Source organism: Apteryx mantelli, chromosome 6 (genome assembly GCF_036417845.1).
Source record: "Apteryx mantelli isolate bAptMan1 chromosome 6, bAptMan1.hap1, whole genome shotgun sequence".
Classification (NCBI taxonomy): domain Eukaryota; kingdom Metazoa; phylum Chordata; class Aves; order Apterygiformes; family Apterygidae; genus Apteryx; species Apteryx mantelli.
Window position 1 is genome coordinate 37,353,090 of NC_089983.1, and position 20,954 is coordinate 37,374,043.

Below are 20,954 nucleotides of genomic sequence, written 5' to 3' on the forward strand. Positions count from 1 at the left end.
GTATGTGTTTTGAAAAATGTTTTCTACTCAGCCCTAAAACAAACAAACAAAAACAAATACAAACAAGCTGGCATTTTTTTTCATAGCCATGGACCAGAAGCTCAGTGTGTTAGCGCTGGACTAACATAGAACAAAAATATAGCTCCCCACCTACAAGAGTTCAGAGTCTAGGTACCTAAGGGGAATTTATCTCCTTAAACACAGCTGCTCAGGTTTATTCCTGTGTGCAGGAAATTGGTGGGAATGGTGACTAGAAACAAAGAAGGACTAGTTAGGCTGTCTAAACAACAGGAGATGCAAGAAGGACAGACGGATGGATGGACACACACATCACTGAAGGGTTTAAATCTGCATCAAGTTTTACCACAACAGACCATGGCATCAGCCATGCGCTGGCATCAGCCTCAGTGTCAGCGGGGACTGCTCACACTAGCAAAGGTGCAAACGGACTGTTTCACTGTTTCACTGTACAGTCAGAGATGTCAAGGTAAGATCTAACATAGGGGGAAAAAGTAACTGTTTTTATTATTATTATTGGATGTTCAACTCTATTTTGCCATTCTTCCTGTTTTAGGTCCTTTAAATCTCAAAGCCTTCCTAGGGACTGCCCCATACCCAGCACGAGCGTGTTGCACTTGGGGCTGGGCTCCTCAGGGTGGAGACCATTGTCACAACTCAGCTGAAAAAAGGAGCTGCTGAAACACCTGTTAGAACTGCCCTCTCTGAAAGAAAGCAAGAAAAATCATGCTTTCCAGGGAGCAAGGGACTCCTGACAGGCTGTAATGCTTCTTGTGCTAACAGCACATGAGCCAAATTCAGCCTGTCATGCTTTTCCATTCAAATTAAAAAGTGTTGACTAGAAGGAGACTTGCATCCTCAGCGACTTCAGGCCTGTGACCTACAGGTAAACATCTCAGACATTCATTGACTCGGCTGCCATTTCTCCTCTCGGCTGTGTAATCTTTTACCACACACAAGAAAAGCTGAGTCAATGCACCTCCTCACAGCTAGGTTACATGGAGCACCAGAGCAAGAAAGCAAAGCTGGGAATTTGCAGTGCACACCTAATTGCACAAGACCCTGGTTTAAACACTTAAGGCACTCAACACAAGTAGCCTATGTCACTCAAAAGGTGGCATATGCTATCTTGTGCCAAGGCACACGTAGGGCAGGAGGATGTTTGTACGGAGAGTATGGAGTAGCTCTTCCATTGCTATTTCACCCCATCTTAAAGCCCACTAGCCTCCTTGCCTTGACAATCCCATCTGTCGCTGTGAAGCAATACTATTAGCGAGTAAAACCGTAGATTTTCATTTGCAATTAACATGTTCAGCTCCACTGGGACAAGTTATAAGATTAGTTGGCAACCATATCTCTATAAGAGCTGCCAGATTTTGTAGAAAATGGTTGCCAAGTTATGTTCTTTCTATTTGCTGGGAAAAATTAAGTAAACAAATATACTTCAATTTATTTTTTAATAGCCATTCTTAAGGGATGAACTGAGATAATTATGGCTTGGCGTGCCTGTGTTATTTTACTTTTCTCCCACCCAACACTGGAAAGACAAAAGCTTTTCTTAGTGAGTATATTCATAGATTATCTGAGGCAAGAATGGGGTATTACAATCCTCTGGTTAGATTTCCTGGCTAACGTAGGCCATAGGTTCCTGCTTGCTGACTCCTGCATAATGCTGAGCAGCTTGCTCTGGTTTTGAGCAGGGTCTTGGCCACATGACCTTCAGAGATCCCTTCCAGCCTAAATTATTTTAAGATTCTATGGCTTTATAGCCTTCATCACAGGTTGACATAAGTCATACATACTGGCAAGACAGTGAAACTTGATATGAAGATTGGGAGCAAGAAAGCATCCATACTGCTAGTCTTCAACAATAATAATCTCATTAAGTGCAAAATCACCAGCCTACAATTAGCTTAATTTCACCCTCCAGCAGCTCCCACCATACCAAGTACTACATGACCAGCACTGGGCTGGTAATATGTCAAAAATTCATCCATGAGTCACACCAGGAGGGGCTGGTACAGCACAGAGAAGCAGCCAGTGCTGTTGGCTACTCCTACACTTCAGCTTTATGGTTTGGTGGTCTGAAAGCTACTTGCCTGTGTGCCTATTTTTATCCCCTTGACAACTTGGAGGAGACACATTTTGTTCTGAAATTTTCAGGAGCTGTCATCATTTACATGACTGGTTAGGCAGAATTTCAGGTCACTCAGACCCTGAAGGGACAAGGAAGAGAAAGTAGGATGTAACTCACTAGAAAAAAAAGCTGTCAGGACTGCTAGAAGTTCCCCTCACAGGACTGCTCTAAACAATGCCATTAAGCTTCTTTACTAATAAGGAAATAGCACCCATTGCTATAATGTTAATACATCATAGCACTGCTGGCACAGACATGCCACTGCCAGCAGGGAAATGAGAGGCTATAGAAGGACAGAGAGGTGAAAAAAATATTTTTAAGGGGGAAGGGGAAAACAACAGGGATTTTCACACTGTGAAACCTAGTGCACCTGGGACAGACCATTAAAGAGCACAGTAGCCCAGCCCCAAGTGCAGTGCAGCCTAGCAGTTAAGGTCACACAAGCACTGCCTTTTGGGCTACTCACCTGGGACCAGCCCCCTCCTCTGACCCCAGCACTGCCTCTCCTACAGCTGCCAGGAAAGCAGGAGAGGCTGGATTTATGGGATCCACACACCTCCCCTTCCCCACAGGCTCTTCCCTGGAAATAAGGGAAATACCAGGTCATCCCACCTCCCCATCCGGAGCAGGGGGAGCGTCTCAGCAGTAGTGAGGCCGACCCCATTACAGACCAGTCTAGGAAATTAAAGCTTCCCAGGAACACCTGCCTGCTTGTTTGCTTGTCCCAGAAATATTCTTCCAGCTTCAGTGGAAAGGGGAATTCCAGCCCTGGCTTCCTTTCAAAGACCTTCCCCCGTCAAATCAAATGCGTAAGGAAAGAACTTTCATTTCCAATTAGGGCCACAATTTTCTTCCCCAAGACATGCTGGTAACGGGCTTCCTTCAACCTCGTTGTACCTGGGCCCCTTGCTGACAGTGCCAAGGCAAAGCAGCTGAGGCCAGGCCCTGTCGATGCTAGCCAGAGCATGTATATTCAGGTGAATTATTCACTGAGTGATGCACATGATGTTTAAGCTCTTACCATTCGTCCTGTGCTTAATGGGTGCGAAGTAAGATTTCATTTCTTTTTTTAATGTGCACTTTATATTTATTATCTCTTATTTGACATCTGAACTCAGCTCCATACATATCCCTGTATTTATTCAACCAGGATTGCTGGCAGTCAGTCAGGATTTTATCAGGAGTCTGATGGTTTTGGGTGTTCCTAGTCCTGCAACGCTGTGACGTCACAAAGATTTCATTTTAAAAGGAAGTTTAAATTTCTACTCTCTTGAATTCAGAGAAGAGCTTGAAAATGTGAGTCAGCTGGACCTTAAAGCCTCCAATATTAACACTCACTTTTCATAATTCTGAAGTAAGGCCTGACTAAGAAAACTTTTGACAGAAAAATTTCCACCAGCCCTACAGTCCCATCACGGAGGAACTGACGTTCAAAGCCTCTAAGCAAGCCCCATCTCCCCCCATCCTCCCACCCACTGTACTTTGTCCTCTCCCCTCCATTTCCCAGTGAAAAGGAAAAGATAAAAAGCAAGGGAAAAAAAAAAACAAAAGAATGAAAAAAAGAGAAAGGGGACAAGAAGAAAAGTGGAGAGAGAAGAGAGCAGAAATCAGGGAGGGAGGGGAAGAAAAAGGGACGTTTAAGGAGAAAGGAAAGAGTAAAATAGAGCCAGCTCTCTCTTGCTCAGTACCCATTCTGGATGGGTACCCCTGAAGGCCTTCCCGCATGCTGGATGCCTGGAGGGTCCCCGGGGCCCTGTCAGACCCTTCCCCACCCTCCACAGACACCAAGCCCCAGCAAACAGGCACATCTCTGGCCCAGGTTCTCCGTTTGGGTTCCTGATTCTGCTCTTTGCACCAGCTGGGGCTCAGAGGTTTTGCACTGAACCATAATTTTTAAGGACTTCCTCCCCAAGATAGACAGAGATACCGTGGGTGTATGCAGGAGAGAGGTGATGGACTAGCACAGTTTGGTCATGCTCAGGGGAGAAGAAATTCTGTTTCATTGTTTTAAAGTGGAAGTCTCCAAGAATTAAAAGGATAATTTTTGAGAGTGCTTTGCTTATGAAGCTGCTCAATATGTGACCATAATCATCAACACAACTAGATGGAAAATTCAGCTGTTCTATGCAGAATTGGAAAGTGGGGGGGAAAAAAAAAAGAGGACAAAACTGCCCCACTTGCGTGGGAATCAGAAGGATCCTAGTCCTTGTGTGGACGCATGTTCCAGCTTGGCCGATTTACACGGAATCACAGTGATTCCTCCTCCCTTCAGCTCTACATGGCAATGAGCTGCCAACCCACTGCCAAGACTGCCACACTTTACATCCAGCTTTTGGAGCACTCGCCAAATAGCTCTGTTTTATATTCCGTACAAAGGGCATCACACTACCTCAGAAATAATATGAGAGGGTGAATTCTTTTTTCTCACAGGTTGTTTAGTAAACCATTTGCTGCAAGTCAGTTGAGTTTCGATGTGAGTCAACAGCATGTTGCCACTACAACCTCATGGTATTAAAAGTGATTCATACTGGATTTCAAGTGAAAGCTAAGTTGCTTTCTTGCTTTTAGTCACCGTCATCTAATGGCAGGTTTGTCTGAATTTTCCTTTGTGGGTGGGATGGAGACAATTTCTTTAGCTGGGATCCAGCTCTGCTGGATCCAGCACTGCTGCAGAAGCCTGATGGGCATTCACCCTCATGTGAACTCTCCATCATAAATGGTCTTTAAAGTCAGGTGAGACAATGAGCTCTCAGGAATGACATGGGTGCAGTTGATAGACAACCCCCTGATTATTTTGGGAAGTATCGGCTACCATCATAAAGCAGAACAGCTACTCAGTTGTGAGTTCATGTGAGTGAAGACGTCCTTATACCAGCAGTTAGCTTAACCCACTCCTCAAGCAAACCTGGAATAGCTCAAGTGGTTATTAGTTATTTTAAAAAAGATGGGGGTAAAGAAGCAGCATCCAAACCAGTCTGCAGGCTGATATGTAAACTACCTGGCAGTGAAGCAAATTTTCTGATGGCAAACTAGAAACAATAGACCTGTGATGGATTTTAACCATTCAGTACATAACCTATTTTAAATATATATGGCTGCTAGTCCTTTAAAGGTGCCCAAAGATGAGACTCTGGGAGATAATCACACCACTTGACTTCAGCTGATCACTTAAGCCAGGGACTGGTACCCCTAAATGCCATGTATCATCCATGGAGAGACACAATGTCCTCCAGAAACCAGTAAGAACAGCCTAACTGGGAGGCTCCAGTTCACCTGGGGAGTTGCCTGTCATCTGCCTCTGTCCTAGCATCTAAGCGAAGCAGTGAAGGTCAGGAGTGCAAAAACCCTCTTCGCCTCCTTCCTTGCAAAATGTGTGGGCTCATTTCATTTGTTTACACGATACAGTGAGATGCCTCCCTGGACACACTGCTGGTAAGGTTGTGTTTTCTGAACCAGCTGCCTCGGGAGGTTAACAAGTGACATGGTGTCTAAGTGTCTAAGTGACATGGCTGTGTTTGTATTTGTTTGTATTTGAGGGGGGCAACATGCACCCCTCTTCTGCAAACACTGGTGGCCTGTTTCAGAGGCATCAAGGTGAATTTTTCCAGCGCTTCCCAACAAGTTTTGGCAGAACCAGAACAGAGCCAAAGTTTTTTGAAAAAGCAGAGCAGAAAGTCTCTCTTTTCTTTTTTTCGTTAACTACTTAAACAATCACCAAATTTATCCGCATGTTCTCTCCTGAACAGTATTTCTTCCAGGCCACACATGTGAGAGTAAGCAAATACAGCTACCTCAAGAAACAAAAGTTGTGACCACATAGGCACTGCCATGAAATGAGGTGAATCTGCTGTAAACAGGAAACTGTGGGCGGTTCTGGAATAATTTACCCTGGGACAATGTTCTTTGTCCGCGGGACAGCTGTGCCTAAGCACGCATTTGGCTTAATGTACGTAGCCTCCATGCTCTCACACTGAGGTTTCCTTTCACAGGGTTGCTCCAACTATGCATCCTTGACCTCTGTTTTCTTCCTGCGTAAAGTCACCTGCCCGTTCCTTACTCAGCTTTTCCCCAATATTACTATCATGGGTTAAACTATTAGGTGGCATCACAGGCATACAATAGGACAAAGACTGGAATTCCCATTGTTATTCAGCTTGCCCAAAGGTGGTTTGAAAACTTCATTATCATGGAGATTTGAATTCCCAAAGTACCATCCAGAAATTATTTCTTCTTGGAGATGATAAACTTTGAAAATGCTTTCACAAAGAAATTGCAGGGTCAAATCCTTCCTACCATGTTTAGTTTCTAAATATTCAGCTTCTTTCACAGAAAGAGTGCAAGGGATGTTACTTCCTTGCCTACCCCACAGTTGTTACTAATCTTTTTAAGTGAAAGACTGTATTATTTGGTAAATTGGAAAAATAATTTTAAAATATTTGCTTGCTGTTGAGGATTTACATGCAATTAGGCCAAAGCTTTGTCTAAGAAGCTCCAGGCTAAGGCCTTGGCTTTCCTCGCTCATGAAATGCTCTTTTCAGCTCTTGTCCAATCTCAGTTACAGCTGCTGCTGACTTCTGGGTGAGTTCCCAAGGAGGTCTTTCTCTTCTGAGCTTATCTTTTGGGTTGTTTCCCACAGAAATTAAATTGTATAGCTTTACCTCTTTGCCTGTCCCTAAAGTCCCTTCATTAGATAATTTTAGGTGAACAACCTTCCAGGTATTTATTTTTGAATTTAGCAGCACCTGCCAGCGCAGGGGTCAGACCTACAGGAACAGAGAAATAGTTTTGCTTGAGGCTTGATGGTGGGAGCCACCGCTCGCAGTGTGCCGGGAGCTGGCTCACACAACGCTAACGTGGCACCCCACCGCTCAGTAAGGGATTTGCATGGTCCTCCTGCAAGCCTTAGGGGATGGCACATGTGAGTGGCACGGGCCAGTAGAGCTGCCTTGCCCTTGCAGCCTGGTACACAAGCCCCTCACTCACCGAACAAACATCAGCTGGTCCATGGAGAGGAGCAGCAGCCGCAATGCTGGCCTTGGACACTGCATCGCCTAAAAGTCTCCCACCGTTAAGTGCGTGACTGACCTGACTCCCCACTGCTGGCTACAAGATGTAGACAGAGTTGAACCTACTTTAAAGCTGAAGATGCTGTGTTGAATCCCAGCAGTCATCTGTTGGAGATGATTCTGTCTAACCTGGCACTGAGCTCTTAAAACACTTTAATATCAGAATCAAAATAACCTGGCTGTTACTTCAGGTGAAACTTTAAGCTAAAGAAAATCAGAGTAGACAGTCCCTTTCCTCTTCTAAGGAATGCTTTATTCACAAGTCAGGAAGAATAATCAAGAGATGAGCCATTTTCAGTAAAGAAATTCTCATTTACCTTCCTCTTGGAACATTGTCTGGGCAATGATACTTTGTTATATGAACATACACAGGTACATGCAGCACTTTCTAGCTTTGTGATTCAAATACTTCTTCAGCAAAGGAGTTGAAAATGCTCTTTAAGTCAAATGTCTTGGGAAAAGCTGTTCACTTTCAAGCTTTTGAACTGTCCACAGATAATGTTAATCCAGATTAACAGGCACTCTTACGTGTTAGTATATCCATTCCCTTTTCTTTGACTTAACATCAGATTTGGCTGCTGGAATTTGCAAACTGGGCACTATATTCCCTAACTGAAAAATGAGAATGTATGTGTATCAATCTCCTAAACACAAATTATTAGAGCTAGTGCTTGCCCCTTAAAGGATGCCGAAATGTTCCCAGCCAAACCACTGTGAACATTTTCCACCTAGACCTCACTGCCTGCTTCTCCAGTGTGTCTGACAGCTGCTAAATGGGACAGAACATTATTATCAGGAAAGACTTCCACTAGTCCTGTCACCGAGGACCAGCGCTCTTAGGGCTCTGAAATGCCTGTGTCATTTAAGCACAGCAAGACTAAAACCAGCTGCTACCTAACACAATTTGTATTCTCACTGAAGATTATGCCTATTGTTACTGTAATTATTAGGCATTTTTTCCTCTTGCCTTGACCCAGATTAGATATGAACTGGTCACTGCATTGTGTTATTGAAAAATGAAGTCAGTCTAAAGGAGAAGAAAATGACAGCAGGACGTTCGGCTATGATCGACTTTCTCTCACCAGCACTTTGCAAACTTCAATCCCATTGATTTTGAGAGGACACTCGGCACCTTACAGTTGCATGCTCAGGAGGGGCCAGATCCTGAGGCTCTTCTGCCCTCTGGTCCACTACAGACTTGAGCGACTGAGCCAGGCTGTGGGGAGATCTTCTTGGGGAGCCACCCAGGAATGCACTGGGAGGGCTGCACCTGGGTGTGGGGTGCCCGCACACCGGCGCGGAGGCTTTCCTGGTAAACCTCTGGGACAACTTCCCATTTGTTTGCACTGCTTTAAGCTCAGAGCATGTCTACCTGTACCGTTGCCCTCCTTAGTCAATAGGGCCCAATCCACACTCAGCCCATAGCCACTGGCTCTACTGAGAGTCTGCTGGGGACTTCTGAGGGAACAGAGGACATCCGTCTCTGCTGAGTGCAAGGGGGAAGGCAGGCAAGTATTGCCAGTGGGTCTCATCTCCCGGTTATTTTCTTCTGTCGTGGGTGCTCTGCGACAAACCCACCTCTGCCCTTAAGTGTTACTCTGACCCTGATCCTGCTGAGTACTGAGCACTCAGGCCTCAGCAAGATCAAAACCTCAGCTCAGGGATTCACAAAGATGACTTTAGCCCTCTGACCCTCCAACAGGGAGCACCGCTCTGCATGTTACCGCAAGACGCTACAAAAAGATCATGGCCCGTCCACGCCAAGCAAAGCAGAGACAAAACACGCGCTTCTTACAAACAGGTTTATTTGCATTTTGACTGGAGCACAGATTCTAGATACAGATTTCTTCTGCACAACAGTACAATAGCCAGTGCAAAATATGCTTTTTTTTATTCATGTACAAAAAAAACCCGAACAAACAAAAAGACAAAAAGTGTGGCAGTATTTACTCACAACTGGTACGCCTCAGCCTCCAATCTACCCACCTCCACTTGCCCTCACCCGCCAACGCCGACGGCTTGGTCAGCATCACCTATCTCGAATGGCTGCATTGTCAGTGAAGAGAGGTAACTCCCATAGCCCTTTGAAAGATAAACACTCACCCCAAGCAAACTGGGAAAACAGCAGGCTACTTTAAAACGTTAGACACACCAGCTGCTTACCAATGAGTCCCCCCCCAGAGAGCAGAAGAATTTTGAGGGAATTGCAGAAACAAAAAAGGCACAAATCGGAAATGCACAAAAAATTAGGCACCAGCTTAACTCATTTTTAGACAGAGGCAAGGATGTCAAAATATACCTCTGGTCTGCCTTCTCATATTCACCCACAGTAACAATGATCAAGGCCAAACAAACACTCCCCACTTTGAGTACCCTGTGCTGTCAAACATTATAATCTTAAGAAAATATTGTATTACTAGCATAAAGCATAGTTAACCCATTTCATAATTGGAGGAGAAAACAAAGCTACAGTCTGAATACACATTTTTGAGAACAGTTAAAAACAAAAACAGAAACAAACAAAAAACCTGTTCCAGTCATCCACCAGATGATTGTTAGAATTATAGCCCATGCTTAAGCAATACAACATCAAGCTAGGAAAGTCATCATATGGTTGTTTCCTTTAGGGAATAGCTCTTACTAGTTTACAAAGCATTGGGCAATCTATTTTTCTTTTACTCTAACTAATTTTCAGAAACTGCAATATAGAACTGCAGTGTTAGTGTAAGAATATGCTTGTCTTCACCAAGGCCTGCGATTTATATTGCAGAAATGCATCAAATTTACACCATTCCAAGTGTACCATATTCAAATCACCTAAAGCCGCGATTATGAACTTTTACATTTCTACCCAAGGAATGGCTGGGTTTCTAAGCTTGATCAACCTTTTACATTGAACTGCAATTAAACAAGCAGAGTACCAGTTAAAGCCAAAAGACACAAGTACTCAGCACATATATGTGTTGATACAGTACAGTATGTATGTATATATATATATATGCATAAATATGTATATGTTACATTACTAGGTAGGAGAGTGCCATTCAGGACTTTTCAACTGCAAGATTCCTTTCACCACCTGCAAATCTTTGAACTTCAGCCCACTATATTTCACTCCAAGATAATGAGAGCTCCAGTATATTCCAGACTGAATTATTATTAAATTTTAGCCAATTAACCAAGTAGGGCCAGCTGACAGAATAGGAGCTTTAATTTTACTAAAACCAATCCTGCCACCTCAGGCAGATGGCACAAATTTCTATCACCAGATTATTTGTGCCTTCCACCTCATACCCTGAAGTGTCATTTAACTGGCATTTCTAAGAGTTCTGAGACCATCACCACCAGTCAGGTACTAACAGATTTGTATCAGTTTACTGAACTGACAGAGAAAAGGCATCAGTTTATGAAATAATTCCAGATCAGCCAGTGTGGATCAGTCTAGAACCCAGGCTCCAGCACTGGCTGGAGTCATCATGTTTTTATTCATGGTATGATTCCCCTGCCATTTCATCCCTAGCAAGCCCACATCTACTCACAGGCTGTATCATGAGAGCCACTAACAGGTGGACAGTTTGGGATATCAAACTGATTTGTTAAGACTCCTACAACCCAGAGATTATAAAGGCCTGTTGTACAAATTCCACATGTAGAGTTGAAAAAAAAAGTCTCATTTATATTACTTTGAGCAGGAGATTTCATATGTTACTTTTTTTAAGAAATGGGGGGGGGGAGCAAGATTAACTGTAACATTACCTTCTAGGCACTTAAGAGCAATGTAAATACAAAGCCCCATTTGGATGTTTACATGGGGGCAGGGGGAAGATATTCATCTCCCTTGTATTTAGCTATCTAGAATTTAGACATCTAGTCCAGATTAATCATTTACACTTCCTCTTGGACACAATAGCTCTCTTTTATAGGCCATCACATCCTCAGATAGGGCAAATGAATCCCTCTCCAGAGATGCCAGTCCCTGTGCAAGCACAGAGAGAATTCAAGCGATCAGCTAGACTACCTGCCACTTACACAGGTAAAGTTAAATGAGACAAGTCTCACTCTTGTTCTTCACACAAGCCACTAAAATAAATCCTGAAGACTTTGCTTTGTTTCTGCATGGAAAAACTCACCAACTTCAATGGGCCAAGGGTTTGCTTTTGTGTTTTTGGGAAGCAGAGGGTAAGGTCTGTCTGCAAATCTAGGAATCTCACACTAACATTGCTTTAATATTCTTATAACCACCAAACTAGCTGTGTTACATCTTCATGCATGTATATGCTACTTGAGCACAATCTTCCAAATTTCTGCTGGGACTCAGGTCAGAGGTTCAGAAAGGACTAGAAGTACTCTGTCAGTTAAGGGTAGGCCTTACATACACATTGAAGTTATACAACTTTACAAACAGGCTAACACAGATAAAACAGTAAAGCCCACCTAGTAGGACAACATTTATAATCTGTATGATTGTTTACTCTGCTATATCTTGTTACAGCATGGAAAGGGGAATAAGACAGATTGTCAAATTCATCCTCATATCAGTATAAAATAATTTGATTTGAAAAAATCTAAATATAACAAAGCCCTAACAGAGAGTTATTTTTGTTCAAAATCAATCAAGTGCTACTGAAATAGCATTAGGACTTTCGGATCTACTTCCTTACAGGCAAGATTTGTTTCTGAAATAACCAAGAGCAAGTTACTTTTTTTAAATAAGCACAGTTCTTAGTCTCTAACACTGAGAGCAAAAGGTGCCTCTATCCTTTCTTCACACTGCTGCATTACATTATTGCTATGTCCCCTGAATTACAGTGCTATCACATGTAAATGGACAAAGTATAGACTATACTCATGTGGCAACGCCAATGCTTCTTTTAAATCCATCTCATTAGATCAGATTTGCTTATCTGAGCTGTATGCAAATAGTACCCGTGCCAGTTATTGGCCAGTATTACAAAGTAGAGTGAAAAAGTGCAGCCAACATAGAAATTCCAAAACATTTTCCATTAAAATAATACACAAAAGAAACCAAACAACAGCTACATAGAAAATTCAAAGGTGGGCTTTCAAAACTAACCTGGTACACAACAGCATGTAGGTAGCCACCTACTTGAAGTAAAGCTGGAATTTATTCCCCATTTTACCATGATTTTGCCTTGAGATTTAAAAAGTTCCTAAGCTTCCTAAGCAAGCACCATAAAGGCCAGTTGAGAACGGCAACGTCCGTGCAGCCCTATCAGCGTGCAAATAAAGGTTCTGGCTACACAAAAGTTTTAGCCAAGTTGGCTGGAGGTTTTCCCATTGTAACACAATTTTTCTATTCTAGCATTATTTTTGGTGTAAAAAAAAAAATGGTGGGGGTGGGTGGGTTTTTGCGCAAAACTTGATGCTTTTAATGAAAAAAAGGTTGATTTTCCTCAATATTTTGCTGTTTATTTCTGTGGGGAAAACTTGAAACATTTCATTTCTGTCAGACAAGTATCAATCCGTGTCTGTCAGATTCCTCCAGTGTCAGTTGGGAGCTGTAATTCAACTGCTGCATGTCCCCGTCTTTCCCAGAAGGCTGGACTCCGGGGCACCCCTCCAACTTTCCTGACGCATTCCCTCTTTGACTAACCCACTGTAGTGCATCATGGGACCTGTAGTCCCGCCAGAGAGCTCAGCCCCAGGGGAGACATGGAGCACGAAGCATTTGAAGGGTAATTTCTGAGGTCTGCAACAGTAGCTCAAATTGATACTGTTTTAAGGGTCAGACAGATTTAATTAAATGTTTCCATTCTGAAATGCTAGAACATTTTGTTCAGCATTTTCCAATGATTTTTTTTTTTTTGAAAAACTTCCTTTCCAAGAAAATTTTTGATATTTCAGCTTTCCATCTCAATTCAGGGCAAACTGAAATGTTCAAGTAGCAGAATTCCATGATAGATGGACATTCACTTTGGGAGACAGTCTTATTAATTAGCTGCCAAAATTGAAATGGCTTCATCTGTGCAAGAAGGGTGTGATGCAGTTCATCTCTGACATCAGAAGAAGCCACTTTTTCAGCTTAGTGAAGCCTGGATGGCGTCCCAAAAGACCAAGGGAGGGTGGAGTTGATTGTAGTTGTAGATATTTAAAACAGGAGTCAAGAGTGAAACAGCAACAATGTAAGAAGCAGCAACTAAAGATTATCCACTACCTGAACACAATCAAAACTTATTTCTACTTACTTTAGTGAGTAACAGGAGAAAATCATTAAGACCATAAAACCTAATCGCCAGTTACAGCAAAAACAGCAATTACTTAATGCATTGTATAGTAGAACAAATCCATAGCATGAATTTGTCACGAGCTCTATAGCTTTCAGTGTTCAAAACATTTCCTCAGAAAACCCTCATATATGCTATTCAAGGAGGCTACTCTAAAGCTAAAGTACAGTACTGAACTGCTTGCTTCAGGTTGTTTGTCCTCCCTTGAACCCTGCAAAATTATCCTGTTGTACAGGCATACATTCTCTCCTTACATAATCAAGTTTGAGCACATCTACAGGCAGGCAGCACCTAAGTATGGGCTTCCAGGGTCAACATTTTGGGTGGGGACTGGGCACCAAATCCAACTTCCACATTGCCTAATCTGCTCTTGGATTTATCCCCAAGCCCTCCATCTCAAAAGAGTAAAAGAGGAGCCCCAGGGAGCCTATGTTCATCAGCAATGGGGTGTGTGTTGAAAGCAAGAGAGCACTCAGAACTGTAAATAAATCAATTCACCCAGTCGTGCGGGGTCTAGAGAATTGGTTTTTGTTTATCTTTCATTATCAGATGTTTCAAAGCAATAAGCAGAAACCTCAACAATTTTTAAGTCTGGAGAGGAAGGGAGGGAGGAAGAAACATGTACAAGCTTTGAGGATGTTCTCAGCTCCAGCTTCCAAAAAAAACAAAACCAAAAATGTATATCTGTAAAAGCAATTTTTTTCCTTAAGCTGGTTTGGTAATTCTTAGGTCATAAGAGCATTTTATCCAGAAGGTTCTTCATGTTTCCAGTCTAGGTTGTAGCAATCTCAGTGAGGCACTAAATTTTAGGCTGTTAAAGTCTTTCTATGCAGCACGGTCATTTTAAAATGATGTGGTAGCCATCATTGCTTTCAGCTGTAACAAAGAAAGGCAAAGCATTTTTTCATTGCTTTTAGAAAACAGCACAGATGTATAAGTCCAGGTTTAGGCAGCTTGCAATAGTCTGCACTCTTGTTCCCCAACCCATTCATGAAAGTGATGTTGAACATTAAGTCAAATCATTTGCATAAAAAATACAACATATAAACTATCATCTTCTAGCATTTTACTGGAAGATATTCTGCTCATTTACATCAATGGCACCAAGAGAATTAGGCAAGCTTTATAATAATGTAACTGAGAGGAAAGCAAAAATCAATCTCTCAAATTTGTGTAACACCATTGACTGCCACCAAATTACATTACTTATCTCTTTAGGATACCAACACTGAGTTTATAATAAAGTTGGTAAAAAAGGTGAAATTATCTTTAGAAGTGCATGTAATAGTAGCAGCAATACATACCTTTTAATGTGCTGATAACAAAACAAGATTCATCTTGGAAGTTTTGCACCATCTGAGTGGCAGAAGGAAAAAAGTCAGCACAAAATGTTTTTAGCAATTTAGTTCAAGTTTAGTACTTTCAATACCAGTATAAACTTTAAAGGAAAGTTATCAAACAACTAGTGTCTAGTCCTACACAGTTCTCAGTATCCTTGCCTATAAGAGTACTAAAGTACACAAGTGATTAATTAGGGTCCTTGCAGCTGCTAATGTGCTTAAGAGAAGCTTGTATCTAATTGCTTCCTTGGAACTGATCTGGCTTGTTCAGCATTTTACCATCCTCTTTGCTTGTCTTGATCCTGTGAGTTCTTACACCACTCCAGCTAGATCTATTAAAGATCATGCTCTTAATTGCCTTCAATGAAGCTGTACCAGTTTAGGCTGGACATAGACAGTTCATCTCCTGAAGTCTAGCACAGGTAATACACACACACACACATACACACACACATTCAGTTGAAGCACAAAGCTCGTTTGAGTTTATATTAGCATCTGAGTTAATATCTGGAGGTGGTCAGCACTGAGAAATGGACTCCTCGCTAAATAAAGGAATACTGTTCCTGTGAAGTCATCTCAGCAGCATCCACCTGTTCATTCTGACGTGCTTATAGGAATCATTTACCTGTTTGTATTTACCAAGGCACAGGCATCTTAATGAAACTCCTATGAGAGGCAAGCCAGATCATGGCAAGTAAGATTAGCATCAAAAGTTATTTTAGTTATTCATGAGAAGCAACTAGATTTTCAAAACAGGTGCAGGTTCTGGTGAGGCCCCTAACTAAGGAGGTGGTGTTAAGAGATTCAGCTCACTCCAGTCTGAACTACTCATTTAAACCATCCGTAGTCCATCTTTCATCCCATCCTAGAGCAGTTATCTGGGACAGAGGAGGTAAATTACCCTCTGGAGGTGTCTCCTACAGATGGAGCAGACAATGGACACCTAACTTTGGAAGGCAGGTGACCTGAACCCTTCATGATGAGCCCAGAAAATCCGGCTTTAAGTGAAAGCCTTCTCCTAGCTATTGAACATTGTTCAAGTGGAGCATTTTCCAGCTGTAAGTTCTCACACCAAACATCCTTTTCACCTCAGACTAATCTTCCTACTCTCTTTCTCGGCTGAACATCCACCCCTCCCCCATCCCACAAATCAAACTTCACTGGCCAGTCTGTGTGCCTGTGCCTAATGATGCATGAAGTACATTCATACAGTGCCTCACTCTTGCCACTATACTACTAGAACAAGAAAAAACAAAAATAAAGCAATAGATGCTGTTAATAATTGACTTAAATAAATACTTACAGCCCCCTTACACCCAGGCTGGTTGAGGCAATTCCCCTACCAAGAGTTGCCTCCAAGCACTTTATGTCCGTAAAGTATTAAGGTTTCAGATTTAATCAAGCCAAAATAGCAAGGAGACTTTAGGAATAAGCATTACAGCCTTCAGTTTAGGCTCCAGTTGAGACCTATGCTCTGCTTCATTTGTTTTAACAATGTTTCTTCCAAATGAAGCTCCTTAAGTGATTCTGGTGCATGAATGAGTAAGTCATTTAGGGAAAAAAAGAGGAAGAAGGGCAACTCACTATTAACCTGCAAGTTAATGGAATGGACTAAATGAAACCATCATGTAATGGGACACAAACAGCTAGCAGAGGTCCATGAAATCACTGTATGCACTTATGCAGCACTCATTCTGACCCAGTGGCTGTAATCACTGGCCAAGATTTAAGACTACTTGCCTACAGATTCTCAAACTTGCCCTTTTCAGGAAATTCTTCTGTTCAACTTTAAAGGATCTCACTTCAGATCTTCACTTCAGGATTTGTTTAAGCAACCAAAATGAAAAGGAAACTGGTCATTTTTAAAAACTTCTCTTAAAAAGCAAAGATCTCAAGATCACACCAAAATCAACGGGATGCATGAATGATTTGCACTAAGCATTTATTTTCACTTTTTAGGACCAGTAACCTTGCAAGTATCCTTGAAGATTCATTCCATAATTTAAATGGTCATTCTAACTCCAAGAAATCAGACAAGAGCTGTTACAGCTCTGATATCTCATATCAGATCCTGAGTTTGCTTTAACCCCCTTACCTCATTGCTCACTAATACATGGATCCCTGTGGGTCCCTGCCGATAGATTCTATTTATCTGCTGTGGAGAAATGCTGTACAAGTTTGCAATCTTCTCAATTAATTCCAGGGTGGTCAGCTCTTCCAAGAAGATTGCATGATATACTGCAACAAGTTGGAGAGAGTAGCGATTACAGACAACACCACGATGCTCAATATCAAACAACCAAATGGGTTTAACATCAAGGTTCAAATCTGGAGAGCAGGTAAACATGCTTTGTACCTTCAAAGCAGCTCCCAAATATGCAGCTTGATGACTGGAACAAAAATACCCAGTATTTGGATGCAGAGGAAAAATAAAACCCACATCAGTTTTGCCCAAAGGGACAATAGGTCCCACAGGGACTTATGACACCATGGGGCACTAAAAAAAATTATCTTATAAGCTTGTTAATATTCTTGGGTACTTTTTCTGATTTTGACATTTTAAAATAGGTGCCATTCAGTAGTAAGACACATGATATGACATTACCCTGAAGCAGTATTTTATTAGATATTGTTGTACCATAGACCCCATAAGCACAAACTAAAAGCTACAATGTACTGGATAACTATGGATAACTATTAATTTTTAAATCTGTTCCAACTGGTAGAAACAATGAGGTGGAAAAGCTGTGCCTGATTGACACTCAGTGTGCAGGAACTATGTAAAATTTTCATTCTCATTCTATCATACTTCTGGAGAAGGTTTTGAGAGATAGTTAGGAGCTGCAAGTCTGCAAAAGCTTTGAACTTTTTGGAATTAGAACCTCACTCCAAAACTTAACTACCTTCCATTTTCCACAATATTTTCTAACAAGTTATAATCTACAAACAAATTGTGGATGTCATAGTAGTTTTTAATGCTATAGTCCTTATAAGAAAAGGATAGTGCCTTTGCTGTGATACTCTGTAGATAACTGTAATTCAGATATAAGATATCAGATGTACAGAGCTCCCGTTCTCAAATGCAAATTCAAATGTTTTCTTACTAAAAGATGCTGTTTGGTTTTCTTTCCTGAATTAATTCACAGAGTTACTAAACTGTGTACTACAATGCCAACCACCTATATTTTTTTCATTTTCTAAGGAGGAAAAGGGTTTTGCCTTTCAAGCTTTCATTACAGCTGCTGGGCTGACTGTCTATGTGCGCCTCCCCTGGGCTCAGACTACCTGCCTTCATGGGGTTTTTAACAAGACATACTGATTGTGTGAGCAACTGATTAAACAATGATGTTTTCAGATGTCAAATGTAGAAACTTTACTATCCACCTGGGACAGCCTCAAGTCTGCTCCAAAATCTGACAGATGCCCTGGACATGGTATTTCATAAGTCACCCTCAGAAGTGAAGAACATCTTTTGCCTATTTTTTTTATACTTACACTATAAAACACCCAGATATTTCACACCTCATGCTTCAAAAGACATTGCAAGCTGAAGTAACTAACTTAAAAGCAAGAGCAAAAGTGATTTTGCAAATTCCAAAAGGAAATCTATACAGATTGGGCTAAAATAATTCCAAACCAGGGAGTCTGTGAGCTAAATTCATCTCTGATTTGGTCAGCCCCAATGACTTCAAAAAAGAAGTAGCATTAACATAAAATGCCACATGCCTGCTAAGAACTGGCTTACAGGAGATCAGTGACTTCCCAGAGGCACAGGGCTGGTTGGGAAGAGGGGGAGAAATGAAATCACTGTCCTTTTCTGTAATATTACACTGGCAGGTACCTACATACACTTGACCAGCAAGCCTTCAAGCTACCCTGTACTGAAGACTTTCCTCCCTCTCCAACTACATTTCAGTTCAAACAAGCTGGGTCTCTTCCCTAGGCTGATGGCATTCAAGTTGGAATCAGTAGCACTGAAACTAGCCTAAAAGTGTCAAAAATGGGACAAACTGGGTCTCCTTAAACATGCAGGATGCCAAGTGTCCCACACAGGAGCTCAGGCACAAAGCAGCATTCTCACCAGACAAGTGCTTAACAATATCTGTATTAAAAACTTACCACACAGACCGCCGTCTCCATTCTCTCGTTTTTGGTGAAGATGGGACCTGTTTTGCTCCGGTTCTTGACAGACATAAATTGTCATCTTGGGCCTTACATTTCTATGGATTATTAGAAAACAATGTTGAGTTCTTTAATAAATTGTTCCAGTAAGCAACCAAACACTGAAAGATGGAATCATTCAGGCCTTGCAAAAATAACTAGCTAAGGGATAGTCTCAAAGCTGGCGACAAGGTGTCTTAGGAGGTCTAGCAACAGTCCTCCTGGGAGGTGATGGTAGAGCACAGAGCACCCTAATCTCTTCAGGATCAAATATGAAGAAACAGTATTCAGCACTTGCCAAGAAGTTCGCTATACTTTCATTTATTGGTTTGAATCCTGCCCAACTGGAGAACTTATGATGTTATTGCCATCTAAGTTAGTCTGAGAGTCATTTGAGGGTCCAGGTTTTTTGGTTGCCTGTGACAGAAATCCAAAACGGAGTATCATAGGTTGTGTCTCATATTAAGTGGATAGAAGATACCAGCTGGTAGCAAATGAACCACTGGAGATCCACATTATGCAGCTTAATTTTTACTCAGGTGTGAGTTTGGGTGCATTTCTGAGCCGCTCTTGGATTTGAACCTCACTGTGAACTCAAGCCTCTAAGATGACCATTTTGAAATATTACAGAGGAGGTCTACATGTTAAAGCTTAAGGATTAACTTTGGTTAACACTGAAGGTACCAGGGGATGTTGCCACAATAAAAAATAAATAAATAAATAAATAAAAAAGGAAGGAAGAAATACAAACCTTCCTTTGATTGCATTAAAGAGCCGAATTCCATCAGCAGGCCCACAGATTTGAACAAAATCTTCTTTAGACATCTTCAGTAAGTCAGCACCTACATATTTAAAATGTATTTTTTCAGAAGTTAAGCAAATCTTAGCTTCCAAATTGTGTGTATGGGCAGCAGGAGCTGGGTGGGGGAAGAGAATCTACAAAACTAAATCAGACAGACTTGCCAAGAGATGTTGCAAATTCAGAGAGATGTACACTGCAAATCAATCATTGTGAAATAGCTAGAAGCAAGCAGAAGAGCAGTGGTTCACAGGAGGATATTCGAGCCAACATAGATAAAAGCTAGGTATTTAACTAAATGGTCCAATTTTCCCTAATTGCCACATTCACCAGGTTATTTAAGCACCTTGCAAGCAGACTGGAAGTCTGAGACAGGCTCCTCAAAGGTCTGAAGTTCTTGGCCACCTCCCCCCTTCTACCATCTTACTGCTGTTTACCACTACCTAATAGGAGGGTATAGTGAAGATGGAGCCAGACTCTTCTCAAAGGTTCACAGTGACAGGACGAGAGACAGCAGACGGAAGTTGGAACATGGTAAATACTGATTAGATATAAGGAGAAACTTTTTTACTATGAGGGTAGTTAAATATTTGAAGAGGTTGCTCAGAGAGGTTGTGGAATCTCTAACCTTGAAGATATTCAAAATTCAGCTGGACAAAGCCCTGAGCAACCTGATCTAATTGGACTTGCTTCAAGCAGGGGGGTGGACCTAATGAACTCAATGAACCCTTCCAACCTAATTTATTCTATGATTCCACAATCTGTTCTGGCAAATGCTAACTAACCTAAAAAACAAAAGAAAATCATGCTGGATAAGACCAACAATCCCATCTACAGTGGCCAGCTGCAGATGTTATTCATAGGAAGCATGAGCTGTACTCATAGAACAGAATAAGACAAAATATTCGGACTGTTTAAACTCACCCGAAAAACTTGAGAAGAGTCTACAGAATGGAGAAAACCTATTACGATGTAGCCACTGCTGGGCATCTTGAATAGAAGCAGAAGGAAGGAGATGCTACATTGCAAAAAGAATAAGAAGGTCTTGAAATGAACTGTTCACCAGTGTCCTAAAAAAAGAAAAGCACCACATTAACATGATCTCATATACTTACATCATTGCTGGGAGGCAGGAGCTCCACTTGGTGGGTTGGAGAACTGTTGCTAAAAAAAATTATATAAAGTTGG

General features: G+C 41.7%; 1 protein-coding gene across 1 annotated transcript in view; it reads right to left on the reverse strand.

Moving 5' to 3' along the window:
- Positions 1-13,656: 13,656 nt before the first annotated feature.
- The window catches only part of TFCP2L1 (transcription factor CP2 like 1), a 34,505-nt gene continuing 27,207 nt past the window's right edge, over positions 13,657-20,954 (reverse strand). The window contains exons 9-15 of the mRNA XM_067298580.1: positions 20,882-20,930; positions 20,691-20,784; positions 19,719-19,809; positions 18,926-19,026; positions 16,902-17,044; positions 14,771-14,822; positions 13,657-14,342 (exon numbers count right to left, since the gene is read on the reverse strand). Of these exons, the coding sequence (XP_067154681.1) occupies positions 14,305-14,342; positions 14,771-14,822; positions 16,902-17,044; positions 18,926-19,026; positions 19,719-19,809; positions 20,691-20,784; positions 20,882-20,930 (568 nt within the window). The 3' untranslated portion in view covers positions 13,657-14,304. The remainder of the gene's footprint in view (positions 14,343-14,770; positions 14,823-16,901; positions 17,045-18,925; positions 19,027-19,718; positions 19,810-20,690; positions 20,785-20,881; positions 20,931-20,954) is intronic.